Source organism: Lactuca virosa, chromosome 6 (assembly GCF_052849685.1).
Source record: "Lactuca virosa cultivar CGN04683 chromosome 6, Lactuca_virosa_CGN04683_v6, whole genome shotgun sequence".
Taxonomy (NCBI): Eukaryota; Viridiplantae; Streptophyta; class Magnoliopsida; order Asterales; family Asteraceae; genus Lactuca; species Lactuca virosa.
In genome coordinates this window covers 98,728,469-98,752,326 of record NC_136431.1, presented here as the reverse complement: position 1 = coordinate 98,752,326, position 23,858 = coordinate 98,728,469, and the positions used below count along the sequence as shown (strand labels likewise).

General features: G+C 35.0%; 3 protein-coding genes across 3 annotated transcripts; all 3 read left to right on the top strand.

Annotated features, from left to right (window-relative positions):
* Positions 1–7,158: 7,158 nt before the first annotated feature.
* Positions 7,159–7,766, top strand: LOC145122589 (histone H3.2-like). The gene has a single exon (XM_079058165.1). The coding sequence runs from the start codon at positions 7,247–7,249 to the stop codon at positions 7,655–7,657; it is 411 nt and encodes a 136-aa protein (XP_078914291.1). The 5' UTR covers positions 7,159–7,246; the 3' UTR covers positions 7,658–7,766.
* A 2,924-nt stretch (positions 7,767–10,690) lies between these two features.
* Positions 10,691–11,292, top strand: LOC145121194 (histone H3.2-like). The gene has a single exon (XM_079056983.1). It carries the CDS (start codon positions 10,773–10,775, stop codon positions 11,181–11,183), a length of 411 nt encoding a protein of 136 aa, XP_078913109.1. The 5' UTR covers positions 10,691–10,772; the 3' UTR covers positions 11,184–11,292.
* A 3,711-nt stretch (positions 11,293–15,003) lies between these two features.
* Positions 15,004–16,364, top strand: LOC145121768 (uncharacterized; the record flags this gene model as incomplete). The annotated part of the gene is made up of 7 exons (XM_079057468.1): positions 15,004–15,108; positions 15,219–15,329; positions 15,459–15,593; positions 15,668–15,772; positions 15,866–16,035; positions 16,116–16,245; positions 16,356–16,364. Coding segments are annotated over 7 exons (765 nt in total), but the record flags the coding sequence as incomplete, so codon positions are not given.
* Between the last annotated feature and the right edge of the window lie 7,494 nt (positions 16,365–23,858).

Below are 23,858 nucleotides of genomic sequence, written 5' to 3'. Positions count from 1 at the left end.
TTCGGACCTCGTTTGGGATGATTGGACATAATGGGCCCAATAGAACCCCAATGGTCCCAATGAAGCCCAAAGTGACCTAAAAGCCCAACCAATTGATTAATGGGCTAATATTGGGTAGGAAACCCTAACTAGGGTTTGGAAAACCCTAATGGCTTAAATCCCTAATTTTTGGGAATTGATCGGGACACACACACGGGAATCATTTAATAAACTTAAAATAATAAATTTTTAATCATTGGCAAATAAACCTAAGGCATTAATGGACTTAATGGATTAAGCCCTTAATGGATTAAGTCCTTAATGGGTTAAGTAGGAACACTTAACCCTAATTGCCATTTCATGTGAAAACCCTATGTTTCACTTGGGCCTTGAGTTGGGCCTTCCTATAGGGTTTTGGTGGCTGGACTATAGATGGGCTATCCAAGAACAAGTTAATGGACCAAAATAATCAGATGGGTTTTAGGATAAGGCCCATGTGAGGTATGGGGCCCAATTTTGAAAACTGGCCCATAGATGGGCCATAATTGGGCCTTTATGATTATGAGATATTGGGTCATTAGTATACCAAGTGTTTGGACTAGGAGAGATGGTTGGGCCTAATGGGTAAGGCCCATGTGAAGGGTAGGGCCCAATTTGGAAAATTGGGCCATGTGTTGGGCTTTGGCCCGTTACTTGACTATTGGGTTTTTGTAGTGTGAGTTGGACCTTGGGCTTGGAACCCAATTATTAATTGGGTATTGTTTTATGTTGACAGCTCGGGAATCTGTCAACCAGCAGCTGGAGTTTTATCTGCGGGACTTCGGCAGTGCCAGGTGAGTATCCTCACTATACTCAAGGGTCTAAGGCACCAAGGCCGACCCTTTGGATTGTTATATGGTTATGTTATGCTAGTATGATCTATTAGATCGGTATCCTAGAGGGTATGATAATATTATGTTGTATGTGGTATGATCTGTTAGATCGGTATCCTAGAGGGTAGGGTAATATTATGTGGTATGTGTTATGATCCGTTAGATCAGTTGTTGTCTATAGACTGTTATGTGATTATCTGTTATATGCGCACATGTTTGTTTGGCGGTTGAGGCTTATCTGCTTTGTGCGAAAGCCAATAGACCTGGGCATTCCAACCTGTTGGTTGTGGGCCGTGAGTATTCCATCCCGAGGATGACTAGACTCATAGTATGTGGGCATTCCAACCTGTTGGTTGTGGGTCGTGAGTATTCCATCCTGAGGATGACTAGACTCATAGTATGTGGGCATTCCAACCTGTTGGTTGTGGGCCTGGGGTATTCCATCCCGAGGATGATTGGGCCCATAGTATGTTGGCATTCCAACCGGAAGGTTGAGGGCCTGGGGTATTCCAACCCGATGGTTGACTGGACCCATAGTATGTTGTTTATGATTATATGTGTATTGTTGTGGGTATGGGTATGTTGGGGGAACTCACTAAGCTTTTGGGATTATAGTTTTAGTTTATTGTTTCAGGTGCATCAGGGGATCGTGGCAAGGCAAAGGCGTGATCGTACAACTCCTCATTTTTTATGACTTTGTTTCTGGGATACTCTGATATGGTATATTTTGAAAACAAGATTTGTAATGGTTAATAGATTTGAAATGTTTTTAAAAGTTTAAATTTGACATGATTTTTATAGGTGTTACATGGGGGCTTTGTATTGTTGAAGTCTCGGTACTGGAAGGCTCTCCATCCTCCAATCCCCATATAAGCAACGACTGCAGTGGCTACAACAACAACCTCTGAAAGTGAAGCATATCGGTCATCAAAGAAATCCATCATGGCGGTCTTGATAGACCCAAATAACTCTGGTATCTGCCCCTAGAAAATGGAAACAACCTCAACGTGAATCATCTCCCATACCTGATCCTCAGTCAGCCCTTACCTATCCTGGCCACTCGGTCCTTCTCTCGATCCGGATCCCCTCGTCTACACCATACTGAAATAAACCATAAACCATCATAATAAGTGTAATTCATAACATAGGAGCTAATTCAAATAATGAACCTTAGGATTGTGACTTTCCTGCTACGCGTACGGGTCATGTGCTTCCAGTAGTACGGGCTCATACTACATTCCTCACCTACCCGTATTTGTCTTAGAAGATCATCAAAACAACCCGAGCAGTACACACTAGACTACGCATACATCCTATTCTCTCTACCTAGAGAAAGGTTAGACATTCCTCAACTGACTGGCTTCTCGCACACAAACCCATCCATGAAACTTCCACCAACCCTACAGCACTCGTGTATGCTAATCACACATAACGTTGGATCCCATATACATTTGAATACACGATTCTACCCCAAGTCCACAACTAGACAAGGAACAGGGAATAAGGCCAAACCAAACATTCTCAGGCTATAATATCTTAGTTATGTACAACTATGATGCATACACAAAGCAACTACAGTAATGATGTCAATTTCATACATAAATACCCTAGGCTATCAGGCATCATGCATCAGGCAATTCTATCATGCAATTCATGAAGATCCCTAGCCTACCACTAGCATGTTGTTCTACCATAAACATAATATCAAATAACAGTATGGGTAACTTGGGGTATACTTTATTGATCTGGTTGATCGTACACATCACATCCTTCATTGGTTACTTTTGAAAACAATTTTGAAAACCAGTTTAAAAACTTTTGCAGTTCCTAGTTTGAGTCTGGATTCGCACGAATGTTCATCCAATTCTCTCGAACCAAGGCTCTGATACCAACTTGTAACACTCCCAAAAATCACAATAAATTTAAAATGTTTAAAATCAACCATGCAGTAAAATTGTTTACAAAACCATTGTTTCAAAAGCATTATTTTCAAATCAGAGTTTTCCCAAGACTCGAAGACATAAAACTGGAAGTTGTGTACGATCACACCTTTGGCTTTAAATGATCCTCAAAAATACCTAAAACCACAACTAAAAATGTAATTCAAAGCTTAGCGAGTTCCCCCAAAGTACCAACACACCACATAACAAGCAAGCATACAAACATAATCAAGAAAGGATGTGATGTGTACGATCAACCGGAGCCAGTAAGTAGACCCCAAGTTACCACGTTGTTAGTTGATATTGTGATATGCTAGAATATCATGCTAGTGATAGGCTAGGGATATTCAAGAATTGCATGATAGAATTGCCTGATTATATGATGCATGATAACATAGGGTCTTACTTATATGAATTTGACATCATTATTGTACTTGCTTTGTGTATGCATCAAAATTGTACATAACTAAGATTTTATAGCATGAGAATGTTTGATTTTTCCTCATTTTCTATTCATTTTTTGGTTGTGGGCTTAGAGTAGAATCGAGTATTCGACTGTCTATATGATCTAGTGTTGTGTATGATTAGCATACACGAGTGTTGCATGGGTTGGTGGAAGTTTCATGAGTGGGTGTAGTTCATAGTGAGCCAGCATAAGGAATGATTAGCCACTCTTGAAGAGAGTGAGGACGGGAAAAAGTTGTATCCGAGATGCTGGGAGATAGCGATCGGGAATTTCGTATGAGGATCTGCCTGATTTTTATTGTGTCTTAGTGCCTGTCGTCACCACTGCTCGAATGATGCTTGCTTTGTGCTTTGTGGGACTCATATCGATGTGGGCTAACTATCAAATGAATACATTAAGTTACATGCTATGGAAGTTAAATAATCATACAGTGAAGGATTTGGCTCTATTGCGCAACTCTTGTTTAAGTCTAACCATTGTAGGGTTGTGTCCTTTAGTCGAAAGATTATTTAAGTTTATTGCATGTAATTGTATTCAAGAAGTGGTCGGTTGACATTGACTGAAGTCCTTTAGCAATTGATAGTAGGGGAGGTGGGGAATCATATCAGAGCCTAGGAAGTATTTTAGTGCGGTTGTATCGTTGTTAAGCAGGTTTTGGGAGTATTATTATGAATAGGTCTTAGAGGATCTGGGATAATTCTTGAGGAAAGTATCGATAGATGTGGAAGGTAGTATTGGGCCCGTACTACTGGAAGCATAGGATCCATACTCGAATCGAGGATAGACTCAGGTATTCTAAGGGTTGGTCAGGAGAGATAACATGGTTTGAAGCCATGATACGTGGCAGTGGTTCTGTATCTGTTGATCTTTAAGGTTATGGTTACTCAGGCATGAGGATGGGTCTGGTAGTTGTTTTGGGCCCTAGTGGCGATAACGGTTTGGGTTAAGTGGTGCATACCTAGATGATTTTGTTGTTTTTGAGGTCTCAAGGGTTTTGCTCGAGACCGTGCATTCGAGTCGCGAGACTCAAGAAGGAAATAATTGGTATGATCGGCTTGGGGATTACAGCTGGAAGTGAATGGTCGATTGATGGATTGGAACGCCGGTATCTATATCGGGGATTTTTCCCTTTTAGGTTTCCGAGTTAGGAGAAGGAGTAAGCATGCTTGTGACTTTCAGATTTTGGATGTAAACCCAACATGGGGCCAGTTGGTCGTGGTGTTCGGTGATAGTATGCCGACGTGGGAATGCGCAGGAGGATTGATGTGGTATAGATGTTTAGTGATGCGATCAAGGGTCTATTTCCTTGGATATAGGAAAGTCAGGTACCAGATTGACGGTCGGGATTGCAAACAATGAATGTATGTCTTGGATAGTAAGTTGATGTTTGCTTATGTATTTGCATGAAATCCTTTATGTTAAAGTGGTTATGATTGGAAGATTTTATGAGGTATTCATCTTGCGTGTGTTATACACTCCAAGAGTCAGGGATGGTTTTTACTTGGTTGAGCCAGTTTGAGATATGGTTTGGTTACAACACCAGTAAGTGTAATTTGAACCCTAAGTAAGAGAGAATTAGGTATTCTGCTTGGAGGATGTGACATCCCCAAATTCATTGTCATTTTAAAAAATTTATTGATGCTTATTTAAAAACCAGAGTATCTTTTTGAAAAATAATATTACGGAATTTGTCCCAAAAAAATATGATAAATATATTATCAAAGCATTTACGAAGAAATGTATTTTATTTATATTAAAACATTGGTATGTCATCGTCAATACAAAAACATAAGAATAAACAGACCTTACATTAATTTACACTAATGAATTACATCTCCTTTAATCTCTCAGTGTAATGTATCTTTGCATCGATACCTGTGATACAAATAAACTGAGTGGGTCAGGTTGGGAAACTTGGTGAGTACATAGGGTTTTCAATCCACAATAATATAGTTAATTTGTTTTTTCACATACTTCATGTCAAACAATTAACCCGATTACCCGTCCCCATTATATTCTTTATTCTTAAGGATCCACCCTAATAATCATATATTCTTCATTCATTCATTAATAAGGATTTTCCTAACGAATAGGTACAAAGTCCATCTCTGCCAGAGTTTATCTAACACACACTAAGTCCATAACTGCCGATGTTATATGTTAGGCACAGCTACCAATGCTATCCATTAGACACTAAGTCCATAGCTGCAAACATTCATTCATAAGACACTAAGTTCATAGCTGCCATGGTTTTTAGAGTACATCTGATGAACACGTCATTCACAAACACCTACAGGTTGCGAGCATGCTAGCGTTCAACTGGACTGTCTAGAATAGTATGTGGTTGTCAGTTATACTTTGTTAGATGACACCATCGTTAAAGTCAAAGGCTTTTCATCATCTTACACATCTCATCGTCTATATCATCTTTCATATCTCATCTTTTACATCATCTTTCATCTACCCATATTTACCCAATATATTTATAGGTATAAAAATACATATATAGTTTAAATCAAATAAAACACGTATAAATCGTCCATCCAACATAGATATCAAGAACACAGATAATATGCACACATAACACATAGTTTATATTAAATACTTCATATCTATTTGTAATAATCTACATTAATAAACTATAATAAAATTATAAAGAATATTAAATTGAACATTATACATAATTTTATTTACGAATAAACCGGTGATTAAAGACCATTGAAATGATATGCCGAATATAAATATTTATTGTGAGTCGTATTAATTTAAATTTTATTCTATTAATTGTATTTAATTATCCAAGTACTATAACATTTCAAATTCAGTAATATTGTAGTATACTTCATCATATGATGCTAATAGTATTGTAGTATACTAATTTTTAAAGTTATTGTAACATTATTATTTCACATTGGAAATTGGAAAATGGAAAATATAAACGTGAGAAACATGATGACTTATTATTTGCAATTATGCAAAAATAAGAAAAAGAAAATATCTTTGATCAAGTTAGCAAAACATGGATGCTTAGGCTGAAGGGTGTGGGCGCGGTCCCAGACCGCAGTTTGTGCCACGTCAACCAAGAACACCGCCTCCAGACCGCGGTCTGGTGCGGTCTTGGCCGCAGTGCGGTTCTTAAGTGCCGTTTTTTCTAATTGGTGGATGAGAAAATGGAAGGATTGACCGGTTGTTGGGTATTTAATTTATTTATTTATTTATTTTTTTGCTTTTTCTTTCTTATATATATACATATTTAACTTCATTTTTTTTTTTCACAACACAATCTCTTCTCTTTCTCAAAAAACTTTTTTAAAAAAATCAACACTCTTTCAAAAATGTCATCTTCTTCATCTTCTGAAGAATTTCAGACTATTTTTGATACCGCTAATGCGTGTGTTCAAATGGAGGAACAATTTTTTTTTTTTTTTGGTAATGCAATGTAATGTTTTTTTTTTAATTTTCAAGTAATGAAAAATTATGTTTTTTTTATTAAAATAGAAGTTTATTAAATTAAAATAGTTAAAAAAAAAGAAGTTTTATTAAATTAAAATAGTTAAAAAAAAACAAAAAAAAATATGTGTGGCACCACTCCCTTGGTGTGGCAAGAAACCACACTTAAGTGGTAAAAAATGACATGACGCTTATGTAGCGGGGAAGGGAGTGCGGTTTCGGTGGCACCACACCCTCCAGCCTTATTTTTCTTTTAAGACTGCAATCCAACGGCCTAGATTTGTTGTCAAGTTCCGGAAATATCATTGGTTAACACGGACCTCACACGGATTGTCATCTTGGATAATTTACTAGCGGCCAAATTGAAACCCAAATCCCCCAAATCATTTTCACAATTTGAATTTTTGCCGCTTATTCCCCCCAAATCCGTGTAGTATAAAATCCCCAAAAATCCTTTATCTTAGATCCACATCTAACACAGCAATCGTTTCAGAGCTTCGTTAATTTTCGCCTTTCACCAATCTTTTTTTAACATCCAAATGGCTCGTACCAAGCAAACAGCAAGGAAATCCACCGGAGGAAAGGCTCCAAGGAAGCAGTTGGCCACCAAGGCGGCAAGGAAGTCAGCTCCGGCCACCGGCGGGGTGAAGAAGCCACATAGATTCAGGCCTGGAACAGTCGCATTGAGAGAGATCAGGAAGTATCAGAAGAGCACTGAGCTTTTGATCAGGAAGCTTCCGTTCCAGAGGCTTGTGAGGGAAATCGCTCAAGATTTCAAGACAGATCTTCGATTTCAAAGCTCCGCCGTGGCTGCTCTGCAGGAGGCTTCCGAAGCTTACCTTGTTGGGCTATTTGAAGACACAAATCTGTGTGCGATTCATGCTAAAAGAGTCACCATCATGCCTAAGGATATGCAGCTCGCTCGTAGGATTCGTGGTGAGAGGGCTTAGACTTTGATTTCCAAAATTAGCATGTAGATCTTGATTAGTTTGGTTTGTTTGTTTGCGTTTTGTTTAATCTAATTATATTGAATGGAAATTACATTTTGGTGCTCATAAATGTCGTATTTGAATTGCATTGGTATGTTTCCAGTTTGTCTTTTTTTTCCCTTCCGAATAACAATTCAGTTGGAACAATGTATTTAACAACATATTTGTGGCAATCGTGATTTATTTGCAAACATGATTTTGTTTGTTATGTGTTTGCCTTCTTACAAAAAAGAAAATCTAAAATCTGTTTGGAATGATGTGTTTGTTTCATAAGGAATTTTCTACTGTTAGACTGGGAAAAAGCCTCTTCCTTTGTACATATGAATGAATTTTCCTTTCTGGCAAAGATCTGACAGATCCCCAGAAGCAAGTATGACACTCGAATTTTGGATCAAATCCGTGTGAATTCTGTCATCTTCTAAATTTGCAAACATCACATTTAAGCTAGACTATTGCATCATCGTCCTACAAAACTCATCATCAACATCTCGTTTTGCACACACAACTACCATAACATTCCAAGAGCTAAACAATATGCATTGCTTCTAACGCTTTTGACCTTCTGCTAAACAATCACATTCCCATGCATCAAAATCAATTCATTAAATGCATTATATGAATGAAAGTTTGTGTATTCATTCCCTGTAAAAATGATCATGTTCACCTAATATAGATCCTCAAAAACCATGCCTTTGAATCTTTTATATCATCACTGGGGACATTTCTAGCTAGTGGTTGCTTATCCCCAATAGAAGCTGCAGTCTTTCTCTCGATCACCTATTTCCTAAATCTCTCAACTAAAATCGGTTATTGCATTGAATAAGGTTCTCATAATGAATTAACTTGCTCATGCACGTCTATATAACTTGGACTCGATTCTTCATGGCAACTTGGGTTTGAACCAAAACTACTTTCCTTGTCATCACCATAACCCATGTAATAATGAAAACAAACAAAACAACTCAACTACTAGTGCCTTAGTAGCTTTGCAACTCCTTTCGATACAAGTACGAATCATGTGTTTCCGGTAGTTCAAGCCTATACTATCTTTCACGCCTACGCATACTCGTCTCAAAAATTGCCTCGAAGTTCCCACGTCACTACACATGATAACCATAAAGCAATTTAACACCTATAAGTGTGTCCAAAACAACCACACATAGTACATTTTTTTTCCTAGACACCACACGTAGTTCAAGCCTATACTATCTTTCTAGTTTTTTTCTCACATGTACATAATCAGTCAACATAAGACTCATTATCACCGAAGAAATACTTCAATCATGTAAAAGACCCAAGAATACCAAGTCAAACCAACGTGTTCATTTTTATTCAAGAGGATCCTGCGAATATTGGACTTATTGTTGCTTAGACTAGACTATAAATACACATGTATTTTGTACACAACCGACACCTAAAGTAACTGCAACTAATCTACTCGTATATTGATCATTTGATTTGTAACTCATCTTTTCAATTAATAAAAACTAACAATGCAGGTGATTTATCACCTCCAAAGGTTTTGTGTCGGAGATCATAGCAAAGGATCAAAGACTTTCATTGTAAACCACTTGTGCAACCTACTTTTGGTTTGTAAAAAAAGGGGAAGAAGGGTCTGTGTTCTTCAGGCTTGTGGAAAGGAACCAAAGACGACGTGGATTTGTAAACATGTGTGTGTGTGTGTTTGTGTTTGTGTTTATGTGTTTAAAGAAAAAACTCAAATCGATTCCATCAGAGAGAGAGAGAGAGAGAGAGAGAGAGAGAGAGAGAGAGAGAGAGAGAGAGAGAGAGAGAGAGAGAGAGAGAGAGAGAGAGAGAGAGAGAGAGAGAGAGAGGCGTTGGCCCCATATTTATTATTAATAAAACTTTAAAACAAATAGGAAAAAAACATGAGTAGGGCAATTTAGTCTTTTCGTTATTTTGAGGGACCAAAAGCAACGAAACTAGTTCAAAAAAACCATCAATCCAAAAAAAAAATTATGGTTTAAACCAAAAACATAAAAAATGCATATCACATGATAATTTTTACAGTGTTGTCTTATTTTTTATACATTTTAAATCAATATAAATATTATTTAACATATCAATATAAATAATTTAACGTTTTAGCTTAACGTTATATTAAGTTATTTATAGAGTTTAAAGTAAATTAGAATCACATGGTATGGTGAAGAAAACATAATCATTAATCTATTACATTACATGATTTATATTTGTCGAAGATACATTATAAAATGATTAAAACCGAACAGTTCTAATGTCATAGCGATGGAATTCCTATCCCGTAGTAAACTTCGACAGCAAGGACCGTAACTTTTAACATATTACAAGATTTATACTTGATGAAACCACATATTGATTTTGATTGATGTCACATAGAAATGTTTTCATATATTCTCCATTAAATATTTAATGTTGAATTTGTTGGGTACGTCATCTCACAAATTATTTGATTTTTTTTTATATTTAAAATTATTTGAAGATTACAACCAAATATTACATTGTGTATGTAGTTAACTACATTGCTAATTTTCTTAAATAATAACATATAAAAATGAATTTTATGAAGATTCCAACACTATAACTGTATATTTGTCCAAAAATTTAGAGAGACTTGAAAATTGAAGACCCTGCACCCCTGTGTCACCACTGTAGTTCAAGACCTTGCATAATAATTTCCCATAAAGCTATAAACAAATATTTTAACAAACAAAAAAGTTATACCATTGCATAAAAACAAAAAAAGATGATGGTAGGATTTTTTTTAAAGTGGAAATAAGTGGGACAAAATACCTAAAATCAAATGTCAGCACATCCGCATAATCCGACGGCCTAGATATCATTGGTCCTAAGGAACTCACACGGATTGCCAACTTGTAATGTTTTTCCGCAGTCCAAATTGAAACCAAAATTTCGTTCACACTTTTGAAAATTTGCCGCTATTTCTCTCCCAGATATGTGCAATTGTGCATTATATAAACCTTCACATACTCTTAATCTAAAATCGCCAGTTTATTCAACAACAATCCTTAAAAATCCTTTTCTTTTTCCTCTCGAAGCTCTTTTTTACCTTCCGATGGCTCGTACCAAGCAGACTGCAAGGAAATCCACCGGAGGAAAGGCTCCAAGGAAGCAGTTGGCCACCAAGGCGGCAAGGAAGTCAGCTCCGGCCACCGGCGGAGTGAAGAAGCCACACAGATTTAGGCCTGGAACAGTCGCACTGAGAGAGATCAGGAAGTATCAGAAGAGCACCGAACTTTTGATCAGGAAACTTCCATTCCAGAGACTTGTGAGGGAAATCGCTCAAGATTTCAAGACCGATCTGCGTTTCCAAAGCTCCGCCGTGGCTGCTCTCCAGGAGGCTTCCGAAGCATACCTTGTTGGGCTCTTTGAAGACACAAATCTGTGTGCGATTCATGCTAAAAGAGTCACCATCATGCCTAAGGATATGCAGCTCGCTCGTAGGATTCGTGGTGAGAGGGCTTAGACTTTGTTTTATCATGTTAGAATGTAGATCCGATTAGTTTGCTGTTGATGTATGTGTTTTGTTTCTATCTGGTTATACCCAATGAAAAATCGAACTTGGTTATGATAAATTACCTACTTAATTTGCATTGCCGTGTTGCCAATTTGATAAATTCTCCATTTTAGTTGTTAATCGAAAACATTGCCTCAGGAAAAATATTCATAACAATAAATTAGTGTTATTAAGAATCTGTATACTATTAGCGGCTGCGAATATGGTTCATTGTTGCCATGGTTGCTTTGTTTAGTGATTTTTGATGAAGTTAGGAATGTGTTTCTTTGAAATAATTGGTTTTATTTTTAATTTTGAGCCATTTTTGTGGAATTGGGTAGTTGAATTAGTGTTTTAGTTTAGTAGGTATTTTTTCTTTGTTCTTATGAAAGATACCTTCATACTAATATTTGTTGATGACCCTCTAGTCAATATGATATGCTTTAAAACAACTTGCTCATTTTGATTCAATTTTGTATTTTTGATACTCTGAGAAAGTTCACAACTATCTTTCGTTTATTTTCCATGAGTGAGGTTTCCAATAAGCTATGATGAAAACTGAAATATGCTAATGTATGTTGCGTATAAAAGAGTATACATCAATTTCATCCGCTGTAAGTTGTAACTTTATCTAGAAATTGGTTGAAATTTCTGAAACACCAGTTTTCATAGTCGCAAATAGTTTGTAATGATGATTTTGTAGCTTTGCCTTGCCATTATGTCTCGTTGAAGACCCTTATATCCCAACAAAGCAAAACACATTATCTTTTGAGTGTACCAAAACTCAAACAATAGGTCTTTCAACATAATTCTTCTAACATTCTTCTAACATGATAAACATATTTACAAAAATGTAGCAAAAACTATGGTTTTTGAACTACCGGAAACATTAGTAACACATTCATTTCCCTATTGTCAACTAATTTTAGGCTAAGTTGTTAGATTTGAGATCTTATTTAAATTTGTTAGAAGTTTTTAAAAATCGTGATTGTGAGTTCGGGTTTAATTGGAAGATCCTATAAAAATATACTTATATTGAAATTTGTTTGCAAGGTTTTGGATATAATATATATGTTATAACTTGATATTGATAGTGAGTTGAATTATAACTTCCTAACACCGAATCATAATTTTTATTGCTATAAATCAAGGTTTTGAAAACCGGACCGGACATCGAATCGGGCGTCTTAGTGGTTTGATGATTCAATTGGTCCAACCGGTCGTGAAAACCGTAAAACTTGGACTCTCTCTCTCTCTCTCTCTCTATATATATATATATATATATATATATATATATATATATATATATATATATATATATATATATATATATATATATATTTGTTAGGCGTGTCAAACCAACAAATAATGGGATAAAATAATATTAATAAAGCTCAAGTCACTGCTATTTCTTATATTAAAGATAGTATAGAGTAAGCAGGGTCGGTCCACAGGAATACAGGACTTCTTATCTTGCCATATTCTCACACATAATACAAATAATATTAAAATGGGGGATTGTGTTTGAACTTGAATTAAACTTCATAAATAAGAAAGATTGATAACAAAACGCAGTAAAAGAAGTACATTTCCGATTCTGACTCTTATACATGTATTATGTTGAAAGATGTAATATGATTATAACTCATGTTCAATCTAGGTTGGTAAGTTAGATATTAATAAACTCTAATATCCAAATTGGCAAAAGTATTTTATTCAAAACAAGCTCTTCAAATAAAACTTCATTTAATTGATTCAATTCAAATAAGTTCTTGCATCAAATCATTAAATGACATTAAGTTTTTGCACTAATTTACCAACAATGTTTAACATTCCTCTTAAGCTTGGGAATATAAACATTTAATCTTTGATTGCACTAATTTTGATCTAATTACAACCAAGTAAGTGTGTGTTACTAACATCAAATCATAAAACATATACGAATTTCATAATTTGATTAACTAGATTGATAAGAACCCTAGTTCATTGATCAAGTGAAAAAGAGAACTAACCAAACACATGATTAAGATCAAATCAAAGATTACTAGATGTTAAACACAAATCAAGTTCAAATTACAACCTAACAACACATACTTAAGAATTCAGATTCGGAAATGATAATGAAATCAACCACACATGACTAGGTTAAACTACAAATCAAACAAGTTCAAACTTCAAATTGACTTACAAAAAGGAAATTAAAGTGTTTCCAAATGTTAATCTACTTCCAAAAGCTCTGAAAATCTCCTTCTCCCTGTCCAAAATCCGACCTAACCTCCAACAAAACTGATTGTTCCCATTAAATGAGAGTAAAACTACTTTAAAAACTGTCGAGACGTTTACACGGCCCGTGTAAATTAAAGGGTGCCATTTACACGACCGTGTAAACAAGAAAAGAAGAACGCTCTTGCATTTGCGTTTACACGGCTCGTGTAAATTATAAGCCATCATTTACACGGCCGTGTAAATGTCTGAAAGGCTCAAATATTCATTTCTTCATTCTCTCTCTCTCTTCAATGCTCCAAAACTTCTGAAACTTTGTTTCCAACTCTTTTTAACTTCCTCCATCAAGATCCAACCTTCAAAAGTCCCTGAAATATCATAAAAGTGTGTGAATGGAATTGCATCATGAAAAATCCCGAAAAATATGCAAAATGCATCAGTTTAAACCTAAATGCAATGCACTTTTATGAACTAAAACTACAAAATGAATGCATGAATATGCATCTAACAATATATCTATTAATAGGATTTTGGTTCACACGACCTGTTGCAGCAAAGGCTTGTCAAAAGGCGTTTGTAACTAATCGTGTTGGCGATTTTGGTTTATTATTAGTCATTTTAGGGTTTTATTGGATAACGGGGAGTTTCGAATTTCGTGATTTATTCCAAATCTTCAATAACTTGATTTCTAATAATAAGGTCAATTTTTTATTTGTTACTTTGTGTGCTATTCTATTATTTGAAAACCGGACCGGACATCGAATCGGACGTCTTAGTGGTTCGATTATTCAATTGGTCCAACCGGTCGGACCGGTCGTGAAAACTGTAAAACCTGGACTATATATATATATATATATATATATATATATATATAGAGAGAGAGAGAGAGAGAGAGAGAAAGAGAGAGAGAGAGAGAGAGAGAGAGAGAGAGAGAGAGAGAGAAGGGAAGGATCATTTGAGAACTCAAAGTTTTCCGAGAACTCGAGAACCAAACGAAGGCCGTTAGATCAAAATAATTGAAGGTTAGGATGATTTATGACATTTTTGTAAATAACTAGGTAAAAAAAGAAGCGGGGGCATCTTATTCCACATGAATTGGGGGCATTTTATAGATAACCTAATGTCAAGCCCTTCCCCTTCCCCCGTTCTCTCTCTATCTCATCATCTCGCCTCTCTCCTACCTTCATCCCACCTCTGGCCATGAACACTCCCTAATGTCCAGCTCGTTGATGGTGAATCAAAGAAGCAACAGACCGACAATGTGATTTGGATCGACAGATCAATTATATTCCCTTCATGTCGTCTCAATCGTCCAACATCACTTCGACAAATGATCTGCAATTGTAGACTACCTCTCCTGTGGTCGATCTACATTCAACGATTGGCAGGCGAATGATCTACAATCACAGACGACCTCTCAGTCGGAGTTGAATCGATCACCTCAAAGAGAAACAACCAATCGATCCATATTTCGTAGTCGTTATCATCAATCGACATGGAATCCAAAATCCTCCAATGATCTAGGCTTAATTGTCGTTGATCATCAACAATTCATGCTTAATTGTTGTATGAATCGTTACTTTCTTCCAAGTTCAAACCCTGCACTTTTGTCGTTGACTCCATTCTCGACTCCATTGATCAAGTCACCACGAAGCTCCTCATCAAGTTGCAGGTATGTTCCCTCATTCTACGTTTGTACATCTTAAACTGTGTAAATATGAGATAAATAATCTCGTTTCGTTGGTTTCACTCCATTTTCTTTCCGATTTTTGTTCTTTCTAGAATGGAGCATTTGTAGAAGTTGTGATAATGAGATACGATACTCGTTTAGGGAAATATGGAGGCAAACCTCGTCCTGGTGGTCCAAGATCTACCTTATGCATATCCTCACAGGTAAACCATTACCCTATCCATTCCTTCCAAACCGAAATTCTTTCCTGATTTGAGTTCTTCCGTTGATAGATTCAATCGACATTTTGCTCTATATCACAACACATGTATGTGAATCATTCTCTTCAACAGGTTGGATGCAAAATGGGCTGCACATTCTGTGCAACTGGAAGTATGGGATTCAAGAGCAACCTCTCAACAGGAGAGATTGTAGAACAATTAGTACATGCTTCTCAATTATCACCCATTCGCAATGTTGTTTTCTTGGTAAATACCTCAAAAAAAACTTGTTTTCCTTGAAATTTATGTCACTACAACTGATACCATCATCTTGTATTCAGGGAATGGGAGAGCCATTAAACAACTACAATGCTTTAGTTGAAGCTATTCAAGTAATGACATCATTCCCTTTTCAGCTTTCACCCAAGAAAATTATTGTCTCAACGGTTTGTTTTGTTTGCTCCATTTTACATCCTCAATATTAGTCTTTTTAAGAACATTTTTGGATTCATATCTATCATTCTCATAATTTCTTGTAGGTTGGAATAATTCATGCAATAAACAAGCTTCATGGTGACTTACAAAATATAAACCTAGCAGTGTTTCTTCATGCACCAGTTCAAGATATTAGGTGTCAAATAATGTCTGCAGCTCGCGCTTTTCCTTTAGAAAAACTTATGAATGCTTTAGCAGAATATCAAAAGAAAAGGTAGCTCTTTTTTTGCTTCTTTTTTTAATTTCCTCAAAGTGTAAAATTACTAAAATACCCTTCTGGTATTTACTTTACAGTCAGCAAAAGATTTTCATTGAGTACATAATGTTGGATGGTGTGAATGATGAGGAGCAGCATGCCCACCAGCTTGGTAGATTGCTTGACACATTTGAAGTGGTGAGAGTGAGATTCAAATTTGTTTTTAGAGTAAATTACAATTTTGGTCCCCGAGTGTTGCTGTTTTTTTCTATTTTGTTCCCAAAAACTTTTCTTTTGCAATTTTGGTTCTTATTTAATGTTTTTGGTCCATGTGTCAGGCAAAATAACTATATTTTCGGAACCAAAATTGTGAAAATCAGATGTACTAAAGCCCAAAAATAATCATTTTACTTGAAACGTGTACTAAAATGTTACAAGAACATCGAATAAGGGTGAAAAGTGCAACAAAACTTTTTGGGACCAAAATTGCAAAAATCAGATATACTTAGGGACCAAAAATGTAATTTTGGTCTCAAAAAGTTTCTCTTGTCCTTATTTGAGGTTCTTGTAACCTTTTGGAGTGACAACCTTCTAGAAAATCCCTTGTGTAACTTTTTTTCTTCTCTTTTTAATTTTTTTTTCCGAACCTTATTAAGTAAATTACATATGATTCACATGTAAATCACATATGAATCACATGTGATACACATGTAATTAACATATGAATTACATGTAAATCACATTTATTCATATGTAAATCACATATTATTCACATATGAATTACATGTGATTCACATATGAATCACATGTAGATCATATATGAATTAGATGTGATTTACATGTTATTCACATGTAAATCACATTTATTCACATATGAATTACATGTGATTCACATCTAAATCACATATGAATTACATTGATTCACATATAAATCACATATGTATTTTTATTAGTGTTTTTGCATCAACCGATTTCTTTTTATTTTTCTTGTAGATTTGGAAGAAATTGTGGTGAATATTGAAGAGATGAAAAATGATAAAGTGAAGAAAATATGGAAATATTGACACGAAGACATAAAAACGCTTTGAAATTTGTAGCATTTTTTATTTTTTATATTTGATTGTGTATCGAATAAAATACTTGTATTATTATGTTTATAGATTAATTAATAAAAATGAGATTTGTTGCGATTACTTACGAATAGTATAGTATAAGAAATATACATATATGCATTTGAAAAAATATGCATATATGCATCTAAAAATTTACCTTTTTAAGAAAAATGTAGTTTTTTTAAAAAAAATTGCAGTTTTTTTTAAATATAATTTTTTTTTTGAAAAAAATGTAACTTTCTTTAAAAAACTTTTAGTTTTTTGAAAAAATTGCAGTTTTTTTATTTAAAAATTGCAGTTTTTTTTAAAAAATGCAGGTTTTTTTTAAAAAAAATATTTTTTTTCGACTTTTTTCAAAAATTCATGTTTTCTATAAAAAAAATAAAAAATCTGCATTTTTTCTTAAAAAAAACGAAAAAAATACTATTTTTAAAAAAATATGAAAATTTTGATTTATGATATAAATTTTTAGACATTTATATTAATATATTAAATAACACAAAAAAATTAAACATTAAATGAGATTGGTAAGATGACGATCATGTCCTTAATGAATTACTTTTGATCCAACGCTCCATTTTTAGTTATCGGGAAACTATGAGTTGTCAACCGATGTCAACCATATATATATATATATATATATATATATATATATATATATATATATATATATATATATATGGTGAGGTTCAATAGAGAACCATAAATAACCAATGAACTAATGAACCAATCGTAAGCGTCGGAAATCATAACGATCAACGGCCAAAGAAATAGATGTATACTTTTACATTGGACGCACACACACCGGATTATACCAAAAAATCCACCCTTTACAAAAAAATCCACCACTTTTTTTTCATTTAAAATTTTTTTTAGACCATGTTTTTTATCGAAAAAAAACCCGAATATACCGTTGTTCACGATTTTTCGTCCTCTTTCCATAGAGATCGATGATGATATATAAAAAAGCGAACTTTTTTTTTCGAAAAAAAACCACTTCATTTTATTTGATAAAAAAAGTTAAGGTATATTTTTTTATAGAAAAAAGAATTAATAAATATATCAAAATTAATATTTTTTGTACTTTTTAAACATAGATTCATATTCATGTTAAAAAAAATGATATTTTAGTTCAGATTCACATTGTGAACGTGTTCAGATTCATATTGTAAATCTGTTTAGATTCACATTGTGAACCTCTTCAGATTCACATTGTGCATAATAATAAGTCAGATTCACAGTGTGAATCTGAAGTGATCGGAGCTTTTTCACATTGTGAATGTTAAAATTTTAAATATTTACAGTTTAGATTCATAGAGTGAATCTACACTGACCGAAGTTTTTTTTTTTTTTTTTTTTTTTGTGAACCTTCTCAGATTCACAGTGTGCATAATAGTAATTCAGATTCACATTGTGAATCTGAACTGTTCGAGATTTTTCATATTGTGAATGTTAAAAATTGAAATATTTACAGTTTAGATTGACAGTGTGAATCTACACTGTTCGAGTTTTTTTTTTCTTTTAATCAGTGTTGATGTTTATTAATAGAGTACAAAAAATTAATATTTTTGGTATAATTAGTTTTTTTGATAAAAATAAACTTAAATGTTGAAAAAACTAAGAAAATTAAGTGGGTTTTTTTCGAAAAAAAAAAGTTCGTTTTTTAAATATCATCATGGATCTATATGGAAAGAGGACGAAAAATTGTGAACAACGGTATATTCGGTTTTTTTTTTTCGATAAAAAACTTGGTCTAAAAAAAATTTTAAATGAAAAAAAGGAAGTGAATTTTGTTATAATCCGGTACATGTGCGTCCATTCTAAAAGTTTACAACCCTTCATTTTGCCGTTGATCGCTTTAAATTCCGACGCTTTGGATTGGTTCCTTGATTAATAATGATTATGTATTGAACTTTTCAATATATATATATATATATATATATATATATATATATATATATATATATATATATATAGAGAGAGAGAGAGAGAGAGAGGGGGGAGAGAGATAGATTCAGGTGTTTAAAGTAATTATTGTGTTATCGTATGCATAAATGTGGGCCAATCAAAATTTAAAAAAATAAATAATTAATTAAATAAATAAATAAGGGTAATTTAGTAATATGATTAACAACTTCCAAAAATAATCCCTATAATCATGGTATTGATTTTTAATCCTAATTTCTCCAGATGCTTCATCTCATGCTTCACCTAACCGTCCATCTATAAAACCAACCAAGGGGCACCTTCCTGCTCCACATGACCGGTTCCCCTTTTCGAATCTCTAGAAACAGAACAAGAATTTGAAACCAAAACTTCTACAAATTCAAAATTCTTACATAAAATCAAATCAAAGATCGCCTGGATCGGATTATTAATTTGAATTTGATAAGTGTTCGGATCATACAATCATCTAGAAATCGATCTGTTTTTTCTGCTAGGTTTAGGGTTTGTTGATTTCCGATGTACGATTTAGTCTTTCATCTCGTGGTAATTAGTAGCTTTTTAATCTTGGTAGAAGTTTCTGTCTGGTTTTTTTTTACGTTTTCTGATCGCGAATTGGTATTTTAGGGTTTTAAAATTTTCGTTGTAGTGAGTCGTCATCGGAGTTCGGAGTGGAGATGAACGATCAAGCTCAGATGATGAATCAGTCGCAGCAGCTTCCGATAATGCAATCCCATCGGTTGATGAATAATCAGAACTCCCAGATGTTGATGAATCAGTTAATTAATCCTTCTCATATGATGATGAATCAGTCACAGTCGCAAGGGATGTTGAACAACCGAGGTGGTCGTTGCGGGATGTGGCCGCCGGCGCAACCGGAGCAGCTCAAGTTCCAGAATCCGAACACGAAGCCTTCAGGTTTTGTTCCGTCTTCGATGTTTGGTTAGATTCGATTTTTGATATAATGAAGTAACATGAAGATCTGGTCGAGTTAATTTTCACTTAGGGTTTTTTCCTTCCGTTTTTGTTTGTTACATGAATCGATAACTCAACTTTATAATTTCAATTCAAGTGGAATTTGGGGGTTTTGAGTGATATGGAGATCATCTGTGTTTCTTTCAAATGGTCTGATTGATGCAGCAAAGGGACTGATTCAAATGGTGTGATTCATATTTCAATTTATGTTTTTTTTTTTCTGATTTAACACTTCATTTATGTGGACAGTGCCGGATCTTGACAAGGTTAAATTCTGAAAAGGTATCAAGTATGTTTATGTAGATGATTCAATGGATGATATTGGTGAGATTCCAATCCTATTGGAAGGGAATCACGTATTCCAATTCTGTTGGAATGGAATCACGAATTCCAATTCTGTTGGAATCACAGAAGTTGATGCTTGAAGAACGGACCACAAAATTGAAACGAATCACATTATTCTTTTAGAATGTAGTAGTCTTTTTTAGATTTTGATGTTGTCTTTCCCGTTTTGAAAGTTATTTTAGTTTTATTCTTTAACAATAAATGTAATTCTTAACAATTGTTACCCGTATTCTATAAGAAATAATGTATTTTTTGTTTTTATTCTTCAATTGATTGTTTAATAATTTTTTATTCTACAGGAAGTTCTTAAAGTCATGATCAAAAAATAGGTTCAAGAATATTTTTATTATTTATTGTTCAAGAATATTTTTATTTTTGAGTAAATATCTAAATAAATAAACATATTCTGTCAGAATGTCCGAATTAAAATAGTTATAATTCGTAAAATCGGATTTTTAAAATTAATAGAATCTATGATCCTTTAAAATATGCAATTTTCCTTTATTAAATCTATATTAATTGACTAAAATACCCTTGTAATTAAATTAGATGATATTTTTCAATTACATTTAATTCAATAATATATATTAATCACTTTTTTAAAATAAGTAAAATTGATTGGCCCACAGTTATGCATACAATAATACAATAATTACTTTGAATAGAATAACATAGGCCTATATATATATATATATATATATATATATATATATATATATATATATATATATATATATATATATATATGATGTGACATCGACCTCCGACGAGTCTCCTGGTCTTCTGCTGCGGCGGAGATCTGGACATCATAGTCCAAACTCGTTAGAGCCGACCCAGGGATTGTGCCCCGGGAGCGGGCTCCGACGGTCAAGTTAGATCAGCTAGAAGATCTGAGATGGTCCTCCATAGCTGGAGAGAACCATCTTGGTGCTAGTGGTGGTGTATGGTGGTTGACGGCGGCGGGTGGCGGCTGAGCCACCCGGCCGGAGTATAGGGCGGCGGCTGAGCCAAGGGGAAGATCTAGGGAAAGCTCTTAGTGGTGGTTGAACCACTTGGGAAAGAGTCATTCTTCAACGGGAATTGGGCAAGGCCGCCCGGAGGCGCCGGGCGGGGCTGGCGGGCGCCCCCCAGGGAAGGCTGGCGGGCGCGCACCAGGAAAGGATGGTAAGGGAGCGCCAGGCGAGGGAGCGCCTGGCCGGGCCGGCAGGAGAGTCCCCAGCAGGGCTGGCAAGGGAGTCCCAGCAAGGCTGGCAAGGGAACGTCAGGGTTTTCTAGGTCGATTTTTGTTTTTTAAAAGCCTGCGGTATAATTATTATTCAGGTTGGGTTTTTTGGACGAACTAGTATGGTTTAAACCGTTTTTTTGTGAACTGTCCGATTTTTTACCGTTTCAATGAAAGTCGGTTTTTGGGCTTCTTAAAACCGGTAACCTGACCGGTTTCCGGTTGAACTGGTTCCATTGGCCGGTTTGGTTTTCAAAACAGTGCTATAAACCATTAATATTAAGAAAAAACATTTTAATTTGAAAAAAAAAAGTAAATTACACGAATCCTCCTTCGTGCAGGTGTTACAATGCACGTTTAGTCCTTATTTTCAAAAATTAATTCGAACATTCTCTCATTTGGTTAAAAGTTGCATGTTTGGTCTGAGGCATAGAATTACTATATTGACATTTTCTATTTCTTTTTCATTCTTTTTAATATTTATTTACTATTTATAAATTTAAAAAAATGAAATATTATCATTTATAGTTTAGTGGGACCCACGACCCACCACCTCTCACACCCCATCCCTTCCCCTCCACCCCCTTTTTCGCCATATACTTTTTCTGACACCACCACTCGTCTTTTCCGACACAACTGTCACCTCCGACGGTTATATCTCAGCCACGAAGATTACTCCCTCCCCCTTTTCTGAACTCGTCATACAGTCATAAATATACACTACGCCAAATTTATTCCCCAATAAAACCAAAAAATGCATTTCATTTGAAAATCGAAGCTTGATTAGTGCCATTAATGAAATCTATTTCTTCCCATCTTTCCCATTGATACTGAACATGATATGGTTTATACCCAACGACCCAAATCCATTTATATTAATTATTTCCATTGACAACAACCACTCATCTGGAGTCCTAAAATCAACTTTAACAAAAAAATAAATGGGTAATACCATTAATCTAAAACTCGATTTGCAAAAATAGAGAATGAGAAGTGATTCAGAAAATCGATTTTAAGGTTGCAAATATCGATCATTATAGAAGCAAAAATTGATTTCAGAAAATCAACCCACCACCACATTGACGACAAATTCTTCGGTGCGTTGTAAGTTCAATTTTTGCTACAATAACCGTGTTCATTGGGTTGTCGGAAGCCACCCAAAACACAAGCAGCTCCGCCGCATTTGATGATTTATCAAATATGCGTCTATTTCGTTCACAGTCTGCATGGTCTCTCTCTCTAATGATTTATCAAATATGCGTCTATTTTGGGTGGTCGCGTACGATGGGCGTACTAGGGGATCCCTAGTACCCTTGGCATAAATTGAGTACGTTGGGCGTATGAGATCAGTGCACAAACCCTATTTTTGTGGTTTAAGCTCTATTTAAGCTCCTTACTTCCCCAAACTCATTCCATTCTCAACCTCCACCTCTCTAACACCCTTTCTTGAAACCCTAACCCTAGATTGATCCTTATGAGCAAAAAGAAGGTGTTTTAGGTGCTTTGGAGTTTTCTCGGTGTACCTTGGAGAAGAATGAACTCATTGAAGAAGTGTTGGTTGCATTGGAGCTTGTAGATCCAAAATTTGTCCACCATGATCTTTCTTCTAGAAGTATAAAGTTTGCATCTTGATGATGAAATTGTTAGATTTAGCTAGTTTTGGGTGTTATGAGCATTTGGTCACTTTAAGTGCATAATGTTTAGATCTTGAAAGTTTGTAACATCCTGTTTTGGATCATTCTGTGATTTAAGACTCGTGGCCCGTGATCCAGGTATGAGAAGGTTTTGAGGCTATAAAGGAGAAAGGTTTAGGCCCTTTTGGATATGGATAAGGTAAGTTGTGTGATAAAAGGATTCGGGTTGTGCTTTAGATCCTTAGGGGGCGGTAAGGGCGATGGTTCGGGCCTTTCATGAATTTTGGATCCGAGTTCGAGTGGGTTTCAGGAGAAATAAAGTTGATAAAAGTGTAGGGCTTCTCTTTACCTTTCCATGGATATAAATTTCGTTGGAAACGGACTTATAACGAATAAGGTATAGCAGTTTGAAGTTTTGAAAAGTTTGGCCCTTGGTGGAATAAGTTGGTTGATTGGTCCCTTGGGCAATGCTAAGGAACGCGTGGGAGGACCAGGTACGCTCTGCGTAATGGTCAGAGTGCTAAACCTTATTTTTTAGGGTTTGGGCACTATATATACATCATTATAACCTCAAGCCTCCCCCATTTATCAGCCTCCTTTGTCCTTAAA